The 24,376-nt window shown below is 52.3% G+C and overlaps 1 protein-coding gene across 10 annotated transcripts; it reads left to right on the forward strand.

The window, feature by feature from the left end:
* The first annotated feature begins 59 nt into the window (after positions 1-59).
* DLG4 (discs, large homolog 4 (Drosophila)) lies at positions 60-23,141 on the forward strand. 10 transcript variants are annotated; one of them, XM_012726245.1, is made up of 20 exons: positions 60-581; positions 8,054-8,218; positions 11,491-11,544; positions 11,688-11,738; positions 11,929-12,053; positions 12,152-12,321; positions 12,413-12,549; positions 12,697-12,841; positions 16,720-17,015; positions 17,125-17,227; positions 17,355-17,469; positions 18,847-19,023; positions 19,261-19,297; positions 19,388-19,415; positions 19,543-19,590; positions 19,671-19,772; positions 20,122-20,294; positions 21,228-21,337; positions 21,904-21,995; positions 22,222-23,141. In XM_012726245.1, exons 1-20 carry the CDS (start codon positions 552-554, stop codon positions 22,326-22,328), a joined length of 2,265 nt encoding a protein of 754 aa, XP_012581699.1. In that variant the 5' UTR covers positions 60-551; the 3' UTR covers positions 22,329-23,141. The 10 variants fall into 10 exon arrangements, with proteins under 10 accessions (XP_012581699.1, XP_004684746.1, XP_012581702.1 ...); XM_004684689.2 differs by having other exon boundaries at positions 8,054-8,119; XM_012726248.1 differs by having other exon boundaries at positions 61-581; positions 8,054-8,119; positions 11,679-11,738.
* The last annotated feature ends 1,235 nt before the right edge of the window (positions 23,142-24,376 follow it).

Here is a 24,376-nt window from a genome sequence, read left to right on the forward strand (position 1 = left end):
GAGTTAACTCTGCCAAGGCACCCCCCCCATTCTCGCTCCTCGCTCCCTCCCTCCCCCTGCTTCCTCTCTCCTCCTCTCTCCCCTTCCCTCCTAGGCTCCACGGCTCCCTCGGCCGCTGCCGCCTCCAACCCCCCCATCCCACTCCCCTCCAAGGCCCCTAGCCCTCCGCGGTTAGGCAAGACCCTCCCCAGACCCGGGGCTACCCGAAATCCAGTTCCCCTCCCCCACCTTAGCTCATGCCCCAGCCCCCGAACTCCGGGGCTGCCAGCCCCCAGTGGTGCCCTCGCCCCTCCTGAGAATCGGGGTGTGCACCCCAAACCCCATCCCCTCCATTGGGGACCCCTTTTTAGGGCCCCCTTCCCCTCCCTCCCACGCTCCCCAATCCTTCTCTTCTCCAACCCCCTCTTTCCCCTCTCACCCCTCCCCCCATCCTGGCCCCCCCTGCAAAAGTGGGGTGCGGAGGGGGGAGGGGTGAGGACCCACCGAGGGGAGGAAGGAAACTCCGATGAAGTCAGAGCCCCTTACCCGCCACCGCGGCCAGGCCCCCCAACATGGACTGTCTCTGTATAGTGACAACCAAGGTAAGCATGATGGAGGGGGGCTATAAACTGGGAGGAGGGTATGAGTTTGTGGGGAGAGGTTAGACCACCTTAATCTGGGGCTGGGGGCCCTGGAGTGAGAGTATGAGAAAATACACTTGGGGGTCATAATTCAGTTTGGAGGTTCATATCTAAAAATGCTGGGTTCCGCCACAGGTGCCCCCTGGAGTGATCCCTGTATACCTGTAGAGAAATGGTTAATTTGGGGTATTCTGTGGTTTGGGGACCTGGTGGGTTTGCATTTGTTTAAGGGAGACTTACTTAAGTAGAAGCCTGGCTCACATGGGAGTCCTGCTCCTGTATGTAGACAGTGGACTATGTGTGTGTATGGGGGGGTCCTCTTCTATTTTGGGGTACAAGCTGTGTTTTGGGTGCTTTGTCCAGTTTTAAGGGGCTCCTGGCATGGTTGTTGGTTGTGAGCCCCTGACTGGTCTGGGGGTGTCAGCTGGCAGGGAAGGGGTGGGCCTTCAGGCTATAGAACCAGCATCTGGTGGTAGATAGATTTGGAGGTGCTTTCTCAATTCAAGGAAATTGTTAATTTAGGGTTTGATGTTATGGAATGGGACTAGTTGGGAGTTGTCAGAGGGCTGGGCCTGATAGATTCACCTGAGGGGCTGGACCAGGTGAGGTTAGGATTTGGGGTACTCCCATGGGAGGTAGAAGGTTGCAGCAGCTGAGATTGTCAGCTTCTAAGGAGGAGGAGGAAGAGAGGATGAAGGAGGAGGCAGAGGAGAGGTTTTGGGAGAGGGGATTTGAGGAGTGGGGGCCAGGTGGGTGATGCAAAATCAGGGGGTGATCCAGGCAGGTGCCCAATGTCTGCACCTCCTCCCACACTCTGTCTACCCCTGGTTGAAGAAGAGGGAGAAGAGCAGATGGAGGGGAATGTTCCCATTTTGCTTGATACTAGGCATCAAGGTGGGGGAGTACACCTGGATTTAAGGTTACTGGGGTGAAAAGGAGTAGGAGGAGGGCAGGTCTGGCGGTAGTGAGGCTCTGTCCAAGGATATCCTTGTGGGTAGGTTGGTGCTGGAAGGAGCAGGAGATGGATGGGGACTGCAAGCAAGCTCCTGGTGGGGTGCAGAATACCTAGGTCTTGGCTGTGAGACTGGGACTGGAAAGCTGGATGCCTGGTGTGTGGAGGGAGGCTTGGGCGGGTGGCAGGCAGCTGGGGGCTGGGGGGTGGGACAGGAAGTGGGGGCCGGGGAGGCGGGGTCCGGGTGAGTCACAGGCTGGGGAGGGGGTTATATTTAGTGGGAACTGCAGCTTCTCAGGGGAGGGAGCTAAGGACACACATGTTCCCTGCCACAAACTCACACATGTGTGTACACATGCATTGTGCACGTGTGAGCATGGATGGACGCAATTGGGGTTGAGGATTTTTAGATTTGGGGTTCCCACTACCTAGCCTGTGAGCCTTGGGCTTTTCTCCCACTCTGCTTCTTCCTTTATCCCCTGTAGTTTCAGTGAAATATTTTGTGCCTCAGTTTCTCTGGCTTGGCCTCCTGTAATGTTTGTCCGATCTGCTTTTCCTGTTTCCTGCCCTGAGCCTGCCTCTTAGCCTTAGCGTTTTACAGGTGTACATAGAAAGCCAACTGGAATGTGTGTGTGGGCTCAGCTTCCAATAGGTGAACACAAATATACCGGTGAGGGTGAGGGGCTTGCTGCACTGGCAGCTGTTATGGTAGAGGCTGCTTCTTCAGCTCCCTTCCAGACTGCTGCTTCTTCGATAGAGCCCAGGATTGAGCATCCCCGAAGGAAGAAGGCTTGCGCAGAGAGGATCCTACATTTGGATTTTACAGAGGCGTGGAGACCCAGGCTTGCCACCTTCCTTGGACGGAAAACTTGTCAGTCTCCGGATGGTGGGGACTCCAACTCCCATAAGGCCTTGAGGCACAGAGCCCTCGATGTTAAGAGAATTGCTGCCCGTGAGGCTGTTGGGAGTTGTGGTTCATCTCTATCCAGGGCAGCGGAGGGTAGCTCAGGGAGAGCCAGCAGGGGGCACATGGCTCCTGCCCCCTCCCCCAATAGTGGGTAGGGTAGGGGCTGCTCAGACTTTGAGGACACGTTGAGCGTCCCAGCTCCCTCTGAAAGTCGTCCATCTTTCATTGCCTATATTTAGACTCCTGTTGCAGTAATTTAAGAAATATTTGTTGAATATCAACTACGTGCCAGGCCCTGTGCTTTGTTCCAACTCTGCCTTTACAGCTATCACTTAATCTTAATCCGTGCCTGTATCACTGCCGGTATCTCCCTCTCTGTGAGCATTTTCTCCCACTCCGCCCCCGTCCCTCCCCCCTTCTCTGCGCGCTGCTGCCGCCGTTACCATGGTAACCGGCGACGACTGATGTTGCGTGGTGGAGTTGAGGGCCGGGCGAGGGTGGCGGAGGGCGGAGCAGAACAAGTGGGGGAGGGTGGGAAAGTGGGTAAAGACCGGGGGCTTTTGGCCAGAGCCCTGGAGGCGAAGCGGTTAAACCCTCCGGGTGGTCCTTATTGGGCAAGGCTAAAATGCGGGGGGCGGGGCAGTGTGGCCAACAGTCCCATTCATTGGCTGACAGAGGCGTGGCGGAGGGACAGTGTGGGCGAGGCCGGGGAGCAAATGGGCGGGAAGTGGACGGAGGCGTGGTCTCCGGGAGGTAGGTGGGCGGGGTTAGGCATACTCTATCTAGGGAGGCGGGCAGCAACACTCGGGAGGGGGCGGGGCCTTGGCGCTGGGTTACCTGAACGAAATGAGGGCGGGACTGAACTGTCAGGGGCGTGGCGTAGTCCCATGTGCGGAAAGGAGACGGGGTTAGAGGACTTGTCTAAATAACAGCGAGGCGCAGTGCGGGATGGCCGGGGGTCCTTGGAAAGGAGAATCCGGAGGTTGGGCGATCTGACGTCTTAATTTTCTAAGATGGAGGCCTGTTCAGATTTCATCAGAGCACAACCTCCTACCTCAGCTCTAAGTGCCAGGGAGACGGTTGCTAGGCGACAACGAAGTCCTTGATTGCTGCGTTGCCGGGCAACGGGGAAACGGAAAATGGAGGGAAAAAGGAAATGGGGGATGGGAGAGGGTCTTAATTGGCCATAGCGCCCACTGGTGGAGAAATAGGGCCTGTACATTTTCTATTCTGGAAGGAATTTCGAAAACTGCCCCCACCGCACTGACTCCTGAGAATCCAAGCATTCTATACTGACATGAAACTAGGGCATTGGGGGTCGTCTTCGGGGCGCATTGAACAGATTCTGGTCAATGGGAAGAGAGGGGGCCTGGGCGAGACGCTGCTAGGGAGGTCCGTCTTTTCTGACACGTTGTGGACATCTTAGAGAAACCAGAAAAATAGATTTGTGGTTGCTGTGCTTTAAGAGTTGGAGAGGTGGGCGTTGAATGGGAATATATTTGAAAGAGATACTTTCAGGTTCAGTTGTTTGGTAGAAAATGGAGGCCTCTGAAGAGACTTGAGGCGGTCGGTTTGGAGTGTTTTGGAATTTGTGTGGGTCACTGCAAATTACACTCCAAATTTGACTGAAGTGAACATTTTTTGAGACTTGGGTGTGGGGGTGATAGATATATTTGGGAGCAATTTTCCACAAGTTTGGAGTTCAGGATCATTAGAAGGGGTATTGAGATTGTTGGGTGGGTAATGTGTGATTTTGAGGAGCAAAAAGCAAAGGAATAGGGGAAGTATTGAATAGTTGGTTTGGGAGTAAATCGAGGAGATTGCGACGGAATGTGTAGAGTCAGCTTTAAGGTACATTAAGTATTCCCTGAATTTGGGGTCTGGTGATACTGGGAATTGGTATTAGAAGGTCATCCTTTACAGCCAAGGATTTGAACAGAAGACCCCAAACGAATTTGATTGGCTTATTTGGATGTTTATATTACAGCAAGGGTAATTTCAAGGTCTCTGTTAGTGGGTTGGGGGATAGTACGACTTTAAAAGGAATGATTTAAGGATTTGATTAATTTGAGAACAAAAACAAGGATCTGTGGAAAAGCAGTGTGCGGCCCTCAGGTGGGGCTGAACTGACGATTGAAACGGGAGATCTTGGCATCTGAGGAGGTGCTGTTTACATTAACAAATCTTTAGGGAGTTGGGGGAGGGGCTTGTCAGAGGCTGCTTAGATCCCTTAGGGGTCCTACTTACTTTCCCGTACCCCGGGAGTCCGGGGTATTTTGGAATGGTTTAGGGGACCTGGGGATTTCAGGCTTGGGAGGTTAGATGGAATAAGGGGTCCCTGAGAATCAGAGTTATAAATCAGCAAATTTTAGGAGTGTCTCCATTTATAGAGTCGGAAAAGGAGTATAATGTGGGAGGTTAAGTCCTCAGAGAAACTGCTAGAACCGGGAAAGTTGATGGCTAAGAGGGTCTCCCCTCACCCCCTCTTTCCCTCAGTGACGCTCACCCGCACTGCGCAGGCGCCGCCCCCCCTCCGGCCGCAGCCTCCTGTCGCCGCGGCCGCCGCAGCCCCCGCCCCTCTGCCCCTCCCCCTCCCCAACCCTGGAACCCTTGCTCTCCCACCCCCTCCCCTCAGCCCCCCTCCCCTTCTCCATGTCGGCTCGGAACAGATTCGCCTCCATGTGTCTCTGCGTGGTACGTGCCGCGGTATGGGCTCCGGCCCCGCTCCCCCTTCCCGGACCCCCAAAATCTCAGGGTACAAGCTTCAAGTGCTGTAGCTCTTCCTTCTGCTTGGCTCGGGGTCTCTGGGTTGCAGTGTCTTACGGACAGGAGCAGTGGGTCTCCCCTCTTATTATCACCCACTTTTATTCACACCCCACTATTTTGGGGGTGCAAGTCTCCGTTCCAGGTCATTCTTTGTAACTGGAGCTCCGGCATTGAGGGTTCTAAGGGGGAAGGAACAACAATTGCCCCTAGGCCTTTTACTGGTATTATATACTAATATATGGGGTCCACACTTGGACCCTAATAGCATTTGGACTGTTGCCGGTCAGGCCCTGAGTCCCAGTAGGGTAAAGGAGAGTCTCCGTTGCTGCCCATCCTGCTTTAGTTCCCTGTAATCTTGCACTGAGAGGTGCTGACCCAGACACCCACCTCCCAGTTTGCAGTTTGGAAATACTCTTACATACCCTCAGATGTTTTTTGTTGGTTGGTTGGTTCGTTCGTTTAAATTTTTTTTTTTCTTTTGACAATGTCCAGGGACTGAACATAGGCCTTTACTTCCTTCAGCCAGATTCTGAGAACTTTGGTACATTTTCCTCGTTCCCCATTTCCTTCCCATTTCCCCCCAGTTCTTGAGAAGCCTTTTCCTCAGTCCTAGCATCTCCCTTCCCGCTATGAGGCTGGGTGTGGGGCAGGGAGAGGTGTTTGCAGTCTTACTGAGACAACAGTTTACCATCATTTCCTTTAGAATAAATGATGACATTTATTTCTACTCTAGCATTTTATTTATGTACACCTTGCCATTTCTTCATCAGATTCAGGAATTTCTTTCTGTGAGGTAGGGTCAAAATGGAGGGACACTGGGCTCAAGCCCTCCTTCAGACTCCAAAACTTAAAGTGTTAAGAAGTGAGAGAGAAGAGCTGCTTCTCCTCTCCCAGGGTCCTCCAGTTCTGGGCACGCTCCAGGGTGAAGACCACTTTTTCAGGGTGTGTAATGAGCAACAACCTCTTTAATTTCATGGAACCCTGTTCAAGAGCACTGAACCTTTGAGGAGGGCTAGTTAGCTGATATTCCCCCGTCTCTACATTTCTTGCTCTTAGCATTGAAACTAGGAGGCCAGGAAATGCAGTGTATCTAAGGAACAACTATTTCCTTTCTTTAGATTCTTCAAATGTATCAAGGTGCTTCTTGGTTCTAGTCTCTGTAGCCTGGGTTTGAAGGTCTTTATGTTCACTCTACCATTTTCCCCCTCCTGTTCTCTCTCTTTTTAAAAAAGGTTTATTTACACATACAAGGACTGGGGTACAGGCCAGAGGAGGTGGGGATTGAGAGGACTCACCAGAGACAGAGTGGGAGCTGATCAGGCAGATTCACTGAAATACACTGCTGAGGGGAGCAGCCAGCCAGACAGGAGAGGTCTGCCACACCTTGTGGGGCAGCTCCCTGGGGGGCAATGGAACTTATGCTGCAGTGGCTGTGGAAAGCCTCACTGCGCTTGTGCTTTTAAACTGTTGTGCCACAAGGGAGGGCCCTCCAGTTCTCCTTTTATACCTGTATCTATAGCCAGATTTGGGCTATATCCTAAGCCTTGGTTCATCGTGCTCAGAATTTTCAGAATCATAGTATCAGGAATTGATGAGCTTCCTCCAGTTTAATTTTGAAATCATTGCTCTCCAAATGTTGGGGCACTAACTCACAGCTTCTGAGACACTTTTTTGAGAGGGATGTCTTCCCTTCTCTTGTTAACCTATGTGTATGGGAAGTGAGTGCATTTTGCCTCGCCAGTCCCTGAGGGAATCCTGCCTAACAAAACCACCTTCTTCATCTTTCTCGAGCCTGGAGTTTGGGAGGCTCAGCTTCTGTGGCTGCAGAGGCATGAGCACCCAGGCCCGGTTGCTGTCATTCATTACTATCTCCAGTTGTCCTTTTCCTTTCTCACTGGCCCCCAGTTAATCTCATTTGCTGATTTCCTATTGAGCTATCCTGGGAGGCCCTTGAGATTTCAGGTGGTTGATATGGGAATCAGAGGTTGTGTTGGGTGTAAACTCTAAAAAGCTGGAGGGAGAACAGGAACTCACCCTGAGGCAGCATTCTACCCCCCCTCCAGCCCCCCAACCGGGCACCCTTTCCTGCCCCACCTCCAGAGCTCTCTTGCCGCTGTTCCTCCCCCAGCCCTTTCTAGCACATCCTATTAGCTGGCTGGGCTTGGCTGGTATTTGTAGGGGTGTGGCTGACTCTTGGGGCCCTTTTATCACTACTTAGGGGCCAAGGAGGCCAGTGGAAGAACTAGATGGATTTAACTTTGTCTTTCTTGTGGGACTGATGCCAAGTGCTTGTTAGTTGACTGTGGGGGGGGGGGCCTGGGGCATGCAAGCTGCTGGAGGGTAGCGTTGCTGTGGGAGAATGAGGTGGTGAAGATGGGGTAAAGGGGGGATGGAACTAGGGCTGGAGCTGCAACTGGGGCATGGAAGTGGGAGGTTAGAGAATGGGGCCTAGGGCTCTGAAAGACTGGTGGGATTTGAAGGTGAGGACCTGGGAATGGGGCCAAGAAACTGGCAGGAGTGTGCTGGGTAGAAAGTGAGGGTCCTTGAGTGTGAGAGGGAGGGGTTGAGGAGGGAGCCGGGGATTTTGGGAAGAGGTGTGAGGTGCTGAGGCCTTGTTGGGAGAGGGGGCTGTCAGAACGTGGAGAGAGGGGAACCAATGGGCTGGAGGAGAGGGAGGGGGAGGAGCTGGTCAGGCCCCAGGGCCAGCCGCACTGCACTGACTGGGGAAGACGTGGCGGCTGGGAGGCCTGGCAGCCTGGAGCCTGAGGCACTGGGCGGCCCCAGTGATGCCTCTGTCCCCATCCCCAGAAATACCGCTACCAAGATGAAGACACGCCCCCTCTGGAGCACAGCCCGGCCCACCTCCCCAACCAGGTAAACGCCCCCGAGCTGATGCACGTGTCGGAGAGGAACTTGTCCCACCTCGAGGCCGTCCACGGGGTCGTGGGCCACACCCACCTCTCCCCCTTCAAGGTAGGAGACTCAGGCGGCCCCCTCCCCAGTGCAGCCCGCGGAGCCTCGGAGCTACAACTACCCCAAAGGGCCGGTAGGGCTTTCGAGAGCTGTAGGTGGGGGAGGCTGGGATTGGGGGTCTGGGGCTTGGACTCCTGGGGGTTGAGGGAGGGGGCATTTGGTGCCTGGAAACACCTTGTTCTGCAGAGGCTGAAGCAGAGGCTAGGCTAATAATGGGAGTGGGTGTAGAACCCCAAGGCAGGTTTTGTGTGTGTGTGTGTGTGTGTGTGTGTGTGTGTCTGCCTGCTTGTATGCATGCTGAGTGCCTCCCCCCAGGATGCTCTCTAGGGCCCTCTTCATTCCTTCACAGCCTCCACCTCTGGTTGTTTTCTGCGTCCACTGCTCTCTCTGCCCTCGTTTGCTCTGTCCCTTCCCTGCCCCCCCCCCCCCCCCCAGCCTCTGGGCCTGGCTCTCCCTGTCCCGGAGTCTCTAGCCCTTTCCATCTGTCTGGCCTGAGACTTCACTTCATGGGGCCTTTCTGCTTCATCCCCTGCCCTGGCCTTTGCTCCGGCTCCCTCCCCCTCCTTTCCTCCCTCCCCGCTGGCTGGCTAATTCTCATGCTGTCTCTCTCTCCCTCCCACGCACTCTCTTCCCTCTCCCTGATCCCCAGCTCAGGCCGACTGCAGCCTGATCAGTCCTTTCCCTCAGCCTGCTCAGCCTTGGTCAGCTCTCATCCTCCTCCTTACTCTCTTCCTCACCCAGTTTCCCCTAACCTATTGTCATGTCTTTCCTTCCTTCTAGGCCTTCCCCTGTCTCATCCTCTAGGCCCTCACCTCCACCCAGACCTTTCTGTACCCTCTGCTCTCCTGTTATTACTCACTCTGCCTGTTTTCCCTTCCTTCCTCCTCTGTGCTCATAGTATATTTTCCCTTCTCTGGGACTAGGAAAGCCTGTTTTTAAACACTTTTATTCTTTAGTCGACTTTTCACCTCCTTCCCCCTCAGTCTTTTCTGGGACCATACGATGGGGAAGGGGTATGGAGAGCGCTGGGAAAGCTGTCCTGTGGTTACACTGAGAGTCAGGGGTGAAGCTCCAGGATCTTATGGTATGCCCTGGGAAGGGAGAGGTTGCTGACATTTCATCAAAAAGATGGGGAGGTTTCTGAGGTAGCAACAAGTTCTGAGGTGAGAAGAAGGCAGGAGAGGTGTAGAGGAGGATAGCAGAACTATTCTCTGATAATACAGAAAACAGAAGGCGAGAGAGGTCTGGGCCGCAAGTTGAGCTGGCTGAGAGGAAGGACGGTGCAGCTCTTGAGTTGGGAGATGGTGCAGAATTCCTGTGGGACTCAGGGCTGCAAGGAGTGAAGGAAGGAAGACTAGAGGTGGAGGTATTTAAGTCCTGGGGTGAGGGGAGTCAAAGAAGGGAGCTTGAAAAGTGGTGGTGAAGACAGTGATAGAATATGAACTTTCTGGAAGAAAAGGGAAAAGGACAGTGCTGGACGCTATAGGTGTGGTTTGGGAGGGTTCAGGAAGAGGTCTGAGCTGGGGTACCAGAGAAGTCCCAATTTTGGGAAGATGGGGGTGTGTTGAGAGTTGAAGGATTTTGATTTGGAGATAGAATCTTGACGATTTGAAGATGGAGTAAAGAAGAGTGGTACTGATCTGTCTGGGAGTCAGAAATGCGGATGGAGGATGAGGGAAGAATTGCCAAGGCATGGTGCTGGAGTGTGGATAGGCACAAGGAAGTGGATGGAAAAGAGGCTGGGATTGGAAGGTGAAGCCTGAAGGGAGGAAGATGTAGAGGAGTGTGTGGGATGGGGCAGAGAGGGCTGAAGGATGGGGCCTGGGAAGGAGAGGCCAGGATACCAATGTGGTTGTGGATTGAGGAGATGCGGGAGGCTGGATGTAGATGAGGTTTTGGCTTTGAGTGGCTTGCTGGTTGGACAGCAGCACTTGCTGAGTTTTAAAGGGTCGGAAGATGGTGTTAATAGATTTGTGGGCTTGAAATCTGTTACAGTGCTTGAGAATGGTAATGAGCATTGAGAAATAGCAGTTGGAGGGGGACCTTTTTGGAATGGGAGAGCAAGAATGAATCTGGGGAATCCTTGATGAGTGCTTCACACTTCGTAGGCTCCAAATATTTGTTTAAGGAGGTGATAGGTTGAGGACCCCGGAAGGAGGCTCTTGGCTTCCTCCCCTCATTGCCATGGAGACGTGGCTTCGGTTGCCTTGGCAATTGGGGAAGCCCCTAGGACTGGCCTAAAGCTGGCCCCGCCCCAGTGTCTAGAGACCCTGTAGCGGGAAGGCGACTGACGTCAAGGCCCTGGGCACGCCCCACTTTAACCCTTTCCTGGGTGAAGGGGCTCAGGGAAATGAGAGGGATGAAACCCCGGATGTCTTTTACCACTCCCCTTTCCTGACGTCCTTTGCACCGCATTGGGCGAGGGGTGTAGGGGAGGAGAGAAGGGAGATTATGTGCTTTGCGCTGCTTCCACAAACCTCTTCAGCTCGGGCTACTCTGGCCTGGCCGGCGGGGGGCGGGGCCCAGGGCAGGAGAGGCGGGCCTAGTGGATCACTAGGCTGGCCGCCCGTAGGCCACGCCTTTCCTCTCCCCTTTCCCCCACCCCCGTTGTCCTGACAACAGGGCCTCCAGGAGGTGGGTCTCTCCAGGCCTTGGCTGGACTTAGATACTGTTGCTTGGCAACAGGGTCCCTTGAGGAAGGGGTGGATTGGCTGTCGGTGGGCGAGAAGGAAAGAGGGGCCTGTTTCTGGGGGAACCCCAGATTCCCTGGGCCTGGGTTAAGGGCAGATGTGTGTGAAGGTGAGAGGCAAACCTGAGGGGAGACTTATAAATGTATCTGGGTATATGTAGGCACAGGGGGCACAAGACCCGGGTGGACATAAACCCTGGGGTGTATGTGTGTAGTACATAAGGCATATAACAACCTGTGGTGTTACATCCGGTGAGAAGCTATTCACCACCCCCACCCCCCACCCCACTTCTCCCTCCCCACTCTTTACCATCTGCTGCTCCCCTGTCTGGCTGTCTTTCCCTTCTTGCTTCTCATACACCTCCTTCTACATGCAGGTGGCCTGGGCTGGGCAGACTTAGGTCCGTGCACGTGTGCATGTGTGTATATGTAATATGTTGGAGCTGGGATCCTTGAGGGCCTCCAGGGGTAGAACAGGCTTGCTTTAAGAGGCTGAAAGGATAACCTGGCTGTTGGGACCCTTGTTTATAGATTCCCTCTTGAGCCAAGACTCAGGCAGCTTTTCATCTTTTTCCGCTCACAGGCCAATTCTCCCCCTGTGATTGTCAACACAGATACTCTAGAAGCCCCAGGATATGTGAGTTGTTTAGATTTTTGGGCCATTGCAGAAAGGAGGGAAAGAGGGAGGGCCTGGATCCTAGTAGCAGGGTATGGGCAGGTTCTCAGGTAGGAATGTCTGTCTCACTGGTTTTGTGTTTCCGGCCCGTGCTGGAGTTGCAGGTGAACGGGACCGAGGGGGAAATGGAATACGAGGAGATCACTTTGGAGAGGGTGAGCAGGTTTCTCCATCGAAGTCTGCTTGGCCCTCTGTCTGTGCTTGTCTCTGAGCCCATGTTTTCTAGGTGGCCAGCCTTAATCCTGCCCCTTCATGCTTACTGCAGCTCCCTAGCCCCTTCCCTTCATACTCACTTTGCCCAGAGTGGGCAGTGAAGGATGCTGACCCTCTCTTCTCTCTGCCCAGGGTAACTCAGGTCTGGGCTTCAGCATCGCGGGTGGCACTGACAACCCACACATCGGTGACGACCCATCCATTTTCATCACCAAGATCATTCCCGGCGGGGCTGCGGCCCAGGATGGCCGTCTCAGGTGGGGAGAGGAGACAGGGGTTAGGATGCAGTTTCCTTTGAAAGGAAGGGCCAGGGCAGCAGGAAGCTCCTGGCTCAGGCCTGTCTTGCTGCCCCCAGGGTCAACGATAGCATCTTGTTTGTAAATGAAGTGGATGTGCGGGAGGTGACCCACTCAGCTGCAGTGGAGGCCCTCAAGGAAGCAGGCTCCATTGTCCGGCTTTATGTCATGCGCCGGAAACCACCGGCTGAGAAGCTCATGGAGATCAAGCTCATCAAAGGACCTAAAGGTAGTACCCTATTATGTGGCCACTCCTGTTCTTTCTGTCCTCTGCCCCAGAGCCTGTTTCCCAGGCACCTACCTTTGCCATCTCTTTTCAGGCCTTGGCTTCAGCATTGCCGGGGGTGTTGGGAACCAGCACATTCCTGGAGATAATAGCATCTATGTAACAAAGATCATCGAAGGCGGTGCAGCCCACAAGGATGGGAGGTTGCAGATTGGAGACAAGATCCTGGCGGTGAGGAACTCTATCATTTGTGTAGCTTGCACTTGGGTCTCACCTACTGACCCTGGGCAGGCCGAGTGGTCCCTCTCACCTCACCCCCAGGGCATCTGTATGGGGCTGTTTCTGACTCTGTCTGAGCTCTGCTTCTCTTGACCCTAGGTCAACAGTGTGGGGCTGGAGGATGTCATGCATGAGGATGCCGTGGCAGCCCTGAAGAACACATATGACATTGTCTACCTAAAGGTGGCCAAGCCCAGCAATGCCTACCTGAGTGACAGCTATGCTCCCCCAGACATCACAACCTGTGAGAGCCCTCCAAACCCTAATGGACCCCATGATGTATTCCCCTTAACCTGGTGACACCTGTGGTGACCATTCTATTCCTCATAAAATAGTCACAATATCTGTTATTTCCTGTGGTTGGAGAAGAGATGAGAAATTCGTCACCAAAGAAGAATTAGAAAACATTGTTAATAGTCTCTTCCCTACATGGTTTGTACCAAACCACATGGTTTCATAGCTAATTTTTTCAGATCTTTTGAGTATAGGAAAAGATGCTTCATAGTTCACTTTATAAGATCAGTATAAATGGTCACAAAACTAATGTGACAGAGGGAAAGTGAGGACTGCTTTTATTTCTGAATAGAGATGTAAAAGTTTATACTATAATAGTAAATCATTCATAGCTGTAAAGTAAGGGAATAATATTGCAGAGTAGAGTTTGTTTCAGAAAACTGGGTGATTGGACTAGGAGACCTCTTAACTATGTATGATTCCGGTGTCAAAAGAAAAGAATTGTGGCCCTCCCTGGTGGCCACAATTACAAGCTAGCTGCAGCCACTTTAGTGCCAGTTTGACCCCCGACCCCGGAGGTGACCCACATGGCGTGGCCGACCTCCTCACCCGCCTGCTGCTCCCCTCAGCAGTGCACTTCATCGCCTGTTCTGCTCCCCACTCTGTCTCTGGTGAATCCTCTCACCGCCCCTGCATCTCTGGCTTGTACCCCAGTTCTGGATGCATAAATAAATAATTCTTCAAAAAAAAAAAAGAATTGCAGGGCCTTCCTGGTGGCACAAAGGGTTAAGTCTCAGCACTGTGAAGCTATCCGAAGCCTCTGCAGCACATCCCTGAATGGGGAGCTAATCCTTAACTGTCTCCCCACTGAAACACACTCTTCAGCAGTATATTTCAGTCAGTCTGTTTTTTCTGTTCCCCACTCTGTCTCTGATGAGTCCTCTCACCCCCTGCCATTCTGGCCTGTACCCCAGCTCTGTATGCATAAATAACTCCTAAAAAAAAGTTGTGTAGAAGAATTGGGGTGTAGGCCAGGAATGTGGGGCTGCGGGGAGAGGTTTCACCAGAGACAGAACAAGCAGATTCACTGAAATACACTGCTAAGGGTAATAGTGGGTAAGATAGGAGAGGTCTGCTGTGCCATATATGGGTGAACTCCCTGGCTGGGGATCAGGGATCCAACTCAGGCTGTAGTAATGAGAATGCTGAGACTTAACCCCCAGGTCGCCAGGGAGGCTCAAGAAAAGATGTCTTAAGGTCATTTCTAATAGGGTTGGGAAAGGTAGGTGGAGAAAGTCACCCCCAGGTCTGGCCTGTACCCCAGTTCTTGTGTGCATAAATAAATAAATCCTTAAAAAAAAGAACTAGGTATAGGTCAGAGGTGGAGGGTGAGAGGATTCAAGAGAGACAGAGTGGGGAGCAGAACAGGTGGATGACTGAAATACACTGCTGAGGGGAGCAGTAGCCAAGATGGGAGGGTCTGCTGGGCCCTGTGGGTCAGCTCCCTGGCCGGGGATTGAACTCAGGCTGAAGCAATAGTTTGATGGGTGATAGAGCTGAATCTTAATTCCTATGCCACCAGGTAAGTCCCAGAATCACTGTTTTAGACATTTCAGACAGTTCAGTAAGAAGGATGAGTAAATATTTTAAAAGGGAGAACAAAAATCCTTATGTGTTCATTTAGATTAAAATCTAAGTGAATCAATTAAAAAACGTAATATATAGGTTGAAGAATGTAGACATAAAAGATTAGTGGTGAGAATTAGTAACTTTTCATTAATGAGAAAATGTAAGGAGGGTCTCCTTGGTGGCACAGGGGGTTAAGTCTCAGCACTATGAAGCTATCCACAGCCACGATAGCACAAGTTCTGAACTGTCCAGGAAGCTGACCCACATGGTGCAGCAGACCTCTCTTATCCCACCCGCTGCTCCCCTCAGCAGTGGATTTCACTGGATCTGCCCGTCTGCTTCTCACTCTGTCTCTGGTGAATCTTCCTCATCCCACCATGCCCACACCTCTGGCCTACACCCCAGTTCTTGTGTGCATAAATAAATAATTTTTTTTTTTTAAAGAAAGTGTAAGGAGTAAAAAGATGAAAAAATATGTATAGAGTTCTTGAAAATAGATTTCTGGTTTCTTGACCAGAAACACGTAAGCTATATATGAAGAAAACGATGAAAGTTTACTGAAGGACTTAAAAGAAGACTGGAAAAAATGGAGAATTACATCCTGTTTCCAGATGGAAAAGCTTAGTATGCTAAACATCTGAACTCTGTCCAAATTAATCTATATATTTTATGCAATCCTAATCAGCATTTTAATCTCCCCGCCCCCCTTCCCGGAATCTGGTAGGTTGGTTTTAAAGTTCAACTGGAAAAATACATTTGGGAGAATAGCTAAGGAATTTTTGGAAAAGAATAATGAGGCATAACTACTCCTACCAAATATGAAACCATACTCTAAAACCATAATAAAATTAGTTGGAATTAATTCTAAATGCCATAACTTACCAAAAGCAACCTTGACTCTTTGGAGAAAAGGGCTGACTCTGAGCCTTGGGCAAAAAATGTACAAGATGAGCTTATAACATATTTCATACTGGAAAGCCAGGAAGATATCCAAAACCACTAGGGTCACATTAAAGACACAGGAGGGACTCCTACTGGCCATTCAGTGAAAACTCATTAAATATGTTAAAAATCAGTGAGATCGTCATGATACTTAAGAACAATTGGATGCTTTTGGAGAGTGCTAGGGAACCCATTCATTTTGAAAAGTGGCAAATAAAGGGAAAGAGCTGAGCATTTATCCTTTTTCTTGCACAAACTGCACTTCAGATTAACCATATGGTCGATAAGGAGAAATTTATGTAAGAACTCTCCTTAATAAATGTTCCCCTTTCTCTCCAAAAAAAAAAATAGCATCTCATTATTTTGTAGTCCCCAAATGAAATATCAGAGCCAGGTGCTGCTAATGAGTGGTTGCTGAAACTCAGCTCATTCCTAGATTGGGCTGTCCATACCTGTACCTACTGATTAATCTTACCTAACAAATTGACAACCAGACATTGCACCTTGTGATGATGTGGTAGTACCTGGCATCATCTGTGAAGTGTTTTTTTTTTTTTTCAATATATTTATTTATTTATGCATCTAAGAACTGGGGTGTAGGCCAGAAGTGTGGGTAGGTAAGGATTCACCAAAGACAGATTGGGGAGCAGAACAGGTAGATTCACTGAAATGTGCTGCTGAAGGGAGCAACAGGTCAGACAGAAGAGGTCTGCCTTTCCATGTGGGTCAGCTCCCTAGCTAGGGATTGAACTCATGCTGCAGTGGCTGTGGATAATTTGATAGTGCAGAGATTTCAACCCCTGCACCACCAGGGAGACCCTACTTACGAGGTATTCTTACCATGAAATTGAACTTGAATCTGATTAACTGGAATGAATTACCAATTTCCAAGAGATGTGGTCTAGAGACATACACATGCACACACTATTGGTAGAATTTCCCTAGTAGAATGTGGAAAATTACATTCCACAAATGACCTAATTTTTTTCAACAAATGAATGGCCAAGAGAAAAAAAAAAGGTTGAGGAATCTTACAGATTAAGTGATTTCAGACACAGCAACTAATCTGACTATACTTTGCTTTGCTTAGGACATACAACCTTCACATCCATTATCCCTTAGGCCAGACAAACCCTGATGTCACCTATGAATTCTTGAAATCTGATATTGCTGTGACTTGATTTACTATACCTTGTATCTCTGGCAGAAAAACTTCCCCTTCACCTGAGTTTGTCTCACTAGGGAGAAGGTAGGGTGATGGTGCTGTTTCTTTCCACTCAATGTCCATCTCATCCTTTCTCTCATGTCTTCCCTCAGCTTATTCCCAACACCTGGACAATGAGATCAGTCACAGCAGCTACCTGGGCACTGACTACCCCACAGCCATGACCCCGACATCGCCTCGGCGCTACTCTCCAGTGGCCAAGGATTTGCTGGGGGAGGAAGACATTCCCCGAGAACCAAGGCGGATTGTCATCCATCGGGGCTCAACAGGCCTGGGCTTCAATATCGTGGGTGGCGAGGATGGTGAAGGCATCTTCATCTCCTTTATCCTGGCTGGGGGCCCTGCGGACCTCAGTGGGGAGCTGCGGAAAGGGGACCAGATCCTCTCGGTGAGGGAATGCTAGCCTCCACTTGTATCACCCCCTCCCTGGGGTGTAGCCCAAAGCTCTTGGGTAGGCTGGGCCTTACACCTAGCCACTCAGTCTCTCTTCTGTCTAGGTCAACGGTGTTGACCTCCGCAATGCCAGTCATGAACAGGCTGCCATTGCCCTGAAGAATGCGGGTCAGACGGTCACGATCATTGCTCAGTATAAACCAGAAGGTACAAGACCTGAACTCTCCCTGCTTGTGGGCTAGTGGGCTGTACACTGTCTCGTGGCGTTAGTGCAGACTGAGGGAGGGCAGCAGTAGCTGCGGCCAGGGCCCAAGAACCTCCTTGTTCTTTTCAGAGTATAGCCGATTCGAGGCCAAGATCCATGACCTTCGGGAGCAGCTCATGAACAGCAGCCTGGGCTCAGGGACCGCCTCCCTGCGGAGCAACCCCAAAAGGGGTTTCTACATCAGGTCAGATACTCCCTGGGCGTGGCTCCTTATTCTGGATCCCACCCACAGCCCTAAGCCAGGTGCTCTTACCCTTCTGAACGCAGCCTGTCTTCAGCTCCCTTCCCAGGTCTGATGCTGAGTTGGTATTTGTGCACTCAGCTGCACAGGTTAGTGTTTTGAAAAATTCCACAGGTTAGTGTTTTGAAAAATTCCGTATCAGAGAGAAAGTAGCCTTTGCCTCAAGTAACCCTGTTGCCCTCTAGCCCCTGGTCACCCCCCGCATTTCCCATAGGGGCCCCCAGCTTGCCCCACAGTTTGGCAACTCAGGTCAGTGCCAGGCATGGCAGAGCCCTCCAGGCTGTCTGGAATATTGCCCCAGCCTGCACATCCCTGGGAGCTCAGTGCAGGGGAGCCGAGCTCAGCTTTCTCGCTTTTCTGCTGCTTCTCCAGTGGATGATGCTTCGTTTTAAGGATTCCTCCCATCTTTCTCGCTCTCCCAGGCACTGTAGCTTCTGCTACCTGCTTTCTTTCCACCTCTCCGGGCTCCTGTCCACTCACGTGGCTGGCTGCTGCTCTGCTCTCAGAGCTGTCAGTCCGGGCTTGACCTCTTCCCAGAGGTGCAACCCTGAGAAGTCTGGCCATCTGCTTTCTGGACATGCCCTCTGGGATGTCCCACAGGCATCTCATACTCACCATGTCCCGGACTGAGCTCATCTTTTTCCTGTGTGCTTGTGTGTTGTCTTGCTGAATTGGTGTTTTCTCTCTTGCTGAATTTCCATCCAGACACTTGGCTTTCCTGGGAAATGTGCTCACTTTTCCCTCCTTGCTGGGGTCCAGTGTGCTCCCCAAGTTGTTCGGTTCTGACTTCCCAGTGACACTGGACAGTCTTGGAGTCTCTGCCTTCTTTCTTGTCTTGCTCTGTCTCCATCTTTGCTGTCTCAGTTCCTTCCTTCCTTGTCCTGCTCCTACGGGTTGTGATTGACTGACAGGAATTTGGTCCTTATAAGGGTAAGACTTTGCAAAGAGCGATCTTCGTTTTTTCCTCATGAGGGCCAATAGATACCAAGTCACGCCTCTGACTGATGTACATGTGTATTGTAGACAGCTTTCTTGGGGATTCTAGCTTTTACTTTAGAAATTACACAAATCCACACCAATCAAGGGACACAGCATAGACTGAACAACTGTTAATTGTTGTGATGCCTGAGTGACAGTGGCGCACTGGTTCTCTCCCCGTTTTTGGGTTCCTCAGACTCCACAGCACCTATGAGAGAACCACCTGCTGATGGTTCTTTGTTGTAGACTCTGACCAGAACATTGAGAATGGGCTTCAGGTGGCCAGTGTGAACTTTCTGGCATTCTCAGCCAAGCTCTGACCCATGACCACCTGTCCTGCAGGGCCCTGTTCGATTACGACAAGACCAAGGACTGCGGCTTCCTGAGCCAGGCCCTGAGCTTCCGCTTTGGGGATGTGCTGCACGTAATCGACGCCAGTGATGAGGAGTGGTGGCAGGCGCGGCGAGTCCACTCTGACAGTGAGACCGATGACATTGGCTTTATCCCCAGCAAACGACGGTGAGGCTCCCAGTTGCTGCTGCCTGTCTGCCAAGGCGCCGAAGTTCCCGGGCTTCTCAGGGTGGGCAGCCAGGAGGGCGTGGGCCTGTCTTCTGACTGCTTGGGGCCTGCCTACTGGGCCCTCCTGGGGCACCGTGATTCTCATGAGCCTTTCGGACAGACATTCCAGGGACTGCTGGGAGGTGGGGTTATCCCATTAGGCATTCCTCTTGCCCCCATCCCTCATGTTTCCCACAGGGTTGAGCGACGGGAGTGGTCAAGGTTAAAGGCCAAGGTAGGTAGAAGGGGTGGGGAGTGGAGTGGGAAAGTTGGTGACTTTTGGGGCTGAACTCAACCAACCATATGGTCTGCTCTTCCTTTCTAGGATTGGGGCTCCAGCTCTGGATCACAGGGTAGGTAGGGTCAGTTTGGGAAGACCTGGGGTGCAAAGGGCTTGACCTTTTCTTGATATCCAAGGAAGGCATCACGGGGCCCCGAGCCTCCTGTCTCAGAGCCCCTCATAGCTGTCCTACCTTCTAGGTCGAGAAGACTCGGTTCTGAGCTACGAGACAGTGACACAGATGGAAGGTGAGTCCTGGCCTGTGCCTTGGCCCCGTCCCCTTCTGCTCCTTGACTCCATTCTCCAACTAAGCCAGCTTTCTCCTCAGTGCACTATGCTCGCCCCATCATCATCCTTGGGCCCACCAAGGACCGCGCCAATGATGATCTTCTCTCCGAGTTCCCCGACAAATTTGGATCCTGTGTTCCCCGTGAGTGCTGGGGCCTTGGTGGAGGTGGGGGTGGGTGGGCTGGGGATGGGCTGATGGGCTGAGGTGCTTGCTCTCTGAGGCCATAGGAAGACTGGACATTGGGGTGTGGGAGGACACAGAAAAGGGTTGCTTCTCAGCACCCTCACATTCCACAGTAGTCTTTCCAGAGACTTAGGAGACCATAGGGTGCTGGGAAAGGTGGGTCTGCCCCTCCTTAGTCTTCGCCTCCCCAGCAGCCCCACCCGCCTTGTGCTGGACGACCAGATGGGCACTGTAGGGGTTTATAGGCAGGTTTTAAGCTAGAGGGATGGTGGTTAGATCTTTGGGGGGTGGGGTGACTTCCTGGCAGATACGACACGGCCCAAGCGGGAATATGAGATAGATGGCCGGGATTACCACTTTGTGTCATCCCGGGAGAAAATGGAGAAGGACATTCAGGCGCACAAGTTCATTGAGGCCGGCCAGTACAACAGCCACCTATATGGAACCAGCGTCCAGTCCGTACGAGAGGTGGCAGAGCAGGTAGGACCCAGCGGGCACCCTCGCCCTTGTCCTCCTCCCTTCTCCCCACCCCATGGCCTTCCTCTAGCTCTCTCTAACTCTCTTTCTCTCTGTCTCTTTCCCTGCTGGGTCTCGACTTGCTCCTCCACCTCCTTCTCCTCTTGGGCAACTCTGTCTGACCGCCTGCTCTGGTGCCCTGCCCCCACTCCTCCCTCCCTTGCTTCCTGACCCCAAACTCCACACTGCCATCTGTCCCCCTCGTTCCTCGCCTTCCCTCCTCCTTGCCCCATTTCTCTCTTCCTGTGGCCTTGTCTCTGGTGGTCTGGCTGCTCCAACGTGCTACCTCCCTTCTGCCTGACTCCCCTGGGCCCTCTCCCCTTGCCTGTTCCTGGGCCCTCTGCTCCCCTCTCCCACTCCTGCGCTACCTCCTTTTCCCTGCTGCCCCCCACCCTGCCCTCTCTCTCCGTGGCTTTTTTCCCATCTGCCTCTCCTCCTTCCCATCTGTCTCTCCTTGTTCCTTCCATCTGTCTGTCCTCTGTCCGTCCTGCCCTCCCTCCTCCCTGCATCCTACTTCCGTTCTCCTTTTCCTTTGCTTTCTCGCTCCACCTGTGCTGTTTCTGCCTTTTCTACCCCGTCCTGTACTCCGCTGTCCCTCTGGCCTCGCTTTGCCCCACCCTTTGGGTCCCCTCCTTGCCTGCTCCTCATTTCTCCTCCATCCCTTCCTGTGTTTGCCTCCCCTCTGCTTGCCCTCTGCCCCTTTCCTTTTTCTCTCTCTGTCTTTCACTCTGTTCATACCTGCCACACGTGTTCTTTGACATCCGTATCACTTCCCCTTCGGCCAACCTCCCATTCCCCTCCTTCCTGTGTGTCTGTGTACTGTGCCCTGTCCTGGCACTTCTGTCTGTCCTTCGCACCACCTGCTGGTCCCCCTCCACCCACCCTGCCTGCCCCCAGGGGAAGCACTGCATCCTCGACGTCTCGGCCAATGCCGTGCGGCGGCTGCAGGCGGCCCACCTGCACCCTATCGCCATCTTCATCCGCCCCCGCTCCCTGGAGAATGTGCTGTGAGTATGGTCCCAGGGGCTCTCCCCTCTGCTCCCCACACCTGCGGCGATGGGCCTTGGGAAGCCTCTGCATTGACCTTTCCCCTCAGAACCCTAAGCAGCTGCTCTAGCAGCCCCCAGCCCCAACCCCCACACCCCCAACAAGGGGGTTCTGCACAGGAGAGCTAGATCCAGAGGATGCTGGGCCTTTCCCCTCCTCTCCTGCCCCTCTCTCCCTCTGCTGTAGGCAGGACTAAAATTCCCAGCAGCCCTTGGGACACACACCTGCTGGGGCAAACCAGGGCCTTGGGGCTGTTGGGAGTTAGGGTCTGAATCCCTTCATTTGGGGCTCAAGGCTGGAAGGGTGAGGTTCCAGAGAGTCCTTTGGAATCGCCACACCTGGCTAGGGTGGGTCATGAGGTGGGGTTAGGGGTGCTTGACCCCAGAAGACTTTGGGGATTGTATTTTTTGCTACATGTTCCAAATCAGAAAGTTCTGGGTGCAACATAACATCCTTAAAAAGAGAAGGTAAAAGGCAGGGTGGGACCCAAAGGCCCTCAGATCTGTGTCTTTCTTATTCTTCACAGAGAGATTAATAAGCGGATCACAGAGGAGCAAGCCCGTAAAGCCTTCGACCGAGCCACCAAGCTGGAGCAGGAGTTCACAGAGTGCTTCTCAGGTGAGGCACAGCGAGCCCATCCATAGCACACAAGGCCTTTGCTGATGTTCAGAAGAGATATCCTCACGGGGTGGATGACTTGGAAAAAGCTGCCCTGTCTGGGTGGGTGGGTACAGCCCCATGGCTCATGGCTTAGAGAATTAGAAAAAGGTGCCCCTTCCTCCGGGCTTATGCCACTCGCCTGAATGGGCATCTGATCTCACTCCCTGCTCCGCCTCACCCCCAGCCATCGTGGAGGGAGACAGCTTTGAGGAGATCTACCACAAGGTGAAGCGTGTCATCGAGGACCTCTCAGGCCCCTACATCTGGGTGCCAGCCCGAGAGAGACTCTGACTCCTGCCCTGGCTTGGCCTGGACTCACCCTGCCTCCATCGCCCGGGCCCCTTGGTCTGGACTCAATTGCCCAAGCCCTTTGCGCCCCCTGCCTCCCTCCTACCCCTTCTTATTTATTTCCTTTCTAACTGGATCCAGTCCATTGGAGGGGGGACACTCCTCTGCATGTATCCCCACACCCCAGAACTGGGCTCCTGAACCCCAGGTATCTGGGGTCTGGGTGGGGGAGCCGGGCTCCTGGTCCCGAGTCCTTGCTCCTTAGGACCCCTAGACTGCCCGCCCCCAATGCACACACAAACCCACTGGGGGTCACCTACCCTCCCCATTTCTCCCATATACATTCCAGAAGTCAGGGCCCCCTCAAGGAGCACCCTGCTGCAGGGATATAGAGCCACAGGCCTCCGCTCTCTCCTGAGGCAGGGTCTGGGGTCACCCCTGCCCCATCATAATTCCCCATGTCCCTTGATTTCTCATTTATTTTTTCCATTTTTTTCTTCTCAAAGGTGGTTTTTGGGGGGATAAGTAGGGGGATTCCACGCTGGGCCCCCTGCCTTCCACATGCCCCCCACCTTTTTTCTTTGCTGGTTTGCATGAGTGGAAGGTCTAACTGTGGCTTTTTTTTTTTTTCCTGGGATTTTTTTTGGGGAAAGGGGAGGGATGGGTCTAGGGAGTGGGGAATATGGGAGGGGGGTGGGGGGCAGGGGTTGGGGGTTGGGTGTCAGGGAGCCAGGGGAAGACTGGAAATGCTGCCGCCTTCTGCAATTATTTATTTTTTCTTTTGAGAGAGTGAAAGGAAGAGACAGATACTTGAAACCTGGTGTGTGGCCTGGTTATTTGGGACCTGGGTGAGGAGGGAGACAGGGTGGGAACAAAAGGCTGGGTCTGGTAAAGTCAGACCCTTCTTCACCCCACCCTGGAGAGGACAAGGTCTTGGAGGGTATCGGAATGAGGACCCAGAGTTGATAGTGAAGCATGGGTGCAGGAAGGAAGGGTGGGGGCTCTGTCCAAGTCACTGACAGAAAGAGGACACTGGAATTGCATCGGTGCTTATGAATTTAGCCCAATCTTGATCACTCCCCTGGACTGTCTTGATCCTGTCGAGAAGCTGAATAATCACTCAAGGGAAAGATAGGGGAATTTTGTTTATGTTTGTGGAGTTTTAGAGAAGATCTGGTGGTGACTTTTTTTTTTTTTAAAGATTTCTTTTTATTTACTTATGCATACAAGAACTGGAGTGTAGGGCAGAGCTGCAGGGGGTGATAATATTGAGACTTTAACCCCTGTGCCACCAGGAGGCCCTGGTGATGGCCTCTTAAAGAAATTTGCTGACAGTATGCTGTGTAAATATTTAGACATTGGATCTCTAAATGCTCCATCTCATAGGAAAGATTTGATCTATAGGAAAGATCTGAAGCAGTTTGCAAATAATGAAGATAGAAAATAGAACCTTGACACCAAAGATAAAAATAGGAGAAATACATGCAGTAGCAATGAGGATTTTTGAGCTTCCTGGTAGGGCAAAAAGGGAAATGGTCTACCTGATTCTGTATTATAAAGACAAATATAGTTTTTCTAGGGAGTCAGACTTGCCTGATGACCTTATATCCTAACTGAAGCTTCTCAGATGCCACAATGCGGAGTAGTGGTTCTCAGCTTTCCTTTTTTATATTTTAAGATTTTCCTTTATCTATGCATACAAAAACTGGGGTGCAGGCCAGAAGCGAGGGGGTGGTGAGAGCAGGGAGCAGAACAGGTAGATCCACCGAAACACACTGCAGAGGGCAGCAGTGGGCGAGGCAGGGGAGATCTGCTGTGCTATGTGGGTCAGCTCCCCGGCCTTGGCCTGGCATCGAACACATGCCGCAGTGGCTCTTTGGCTGGCTGGTGATAGCCTGCCGCTGAGACTTTAACCCCTGCGCTACATGGGAGGCCCCGTCAGCTTTTCTTCTGCTACTGTTCATGTGTTTGACAGGCTTTTACTATAAAGACTTCAGCTGCAGCATAGATGAGCCATTGCTGGTACCAGCTGTGCTACCACCCCTTTCTTC

This window comes from Condylura cristata, unplaced genomic scaffold, assembly GCF_000260355.1.
Source record: "Condylura cristata isolate star-nosed mole 26May11 unplaced genomic scaffold, ConCri1.0 scaffold00017, whole genome shotgun sequence".
In the NCBI taxonomy this organism is placed as follows: Eukaryota; Metazoa; Chordata; class Mammalia; order Eulipotyphla; family Talpidae; genus Condylura; species Condylura cristata.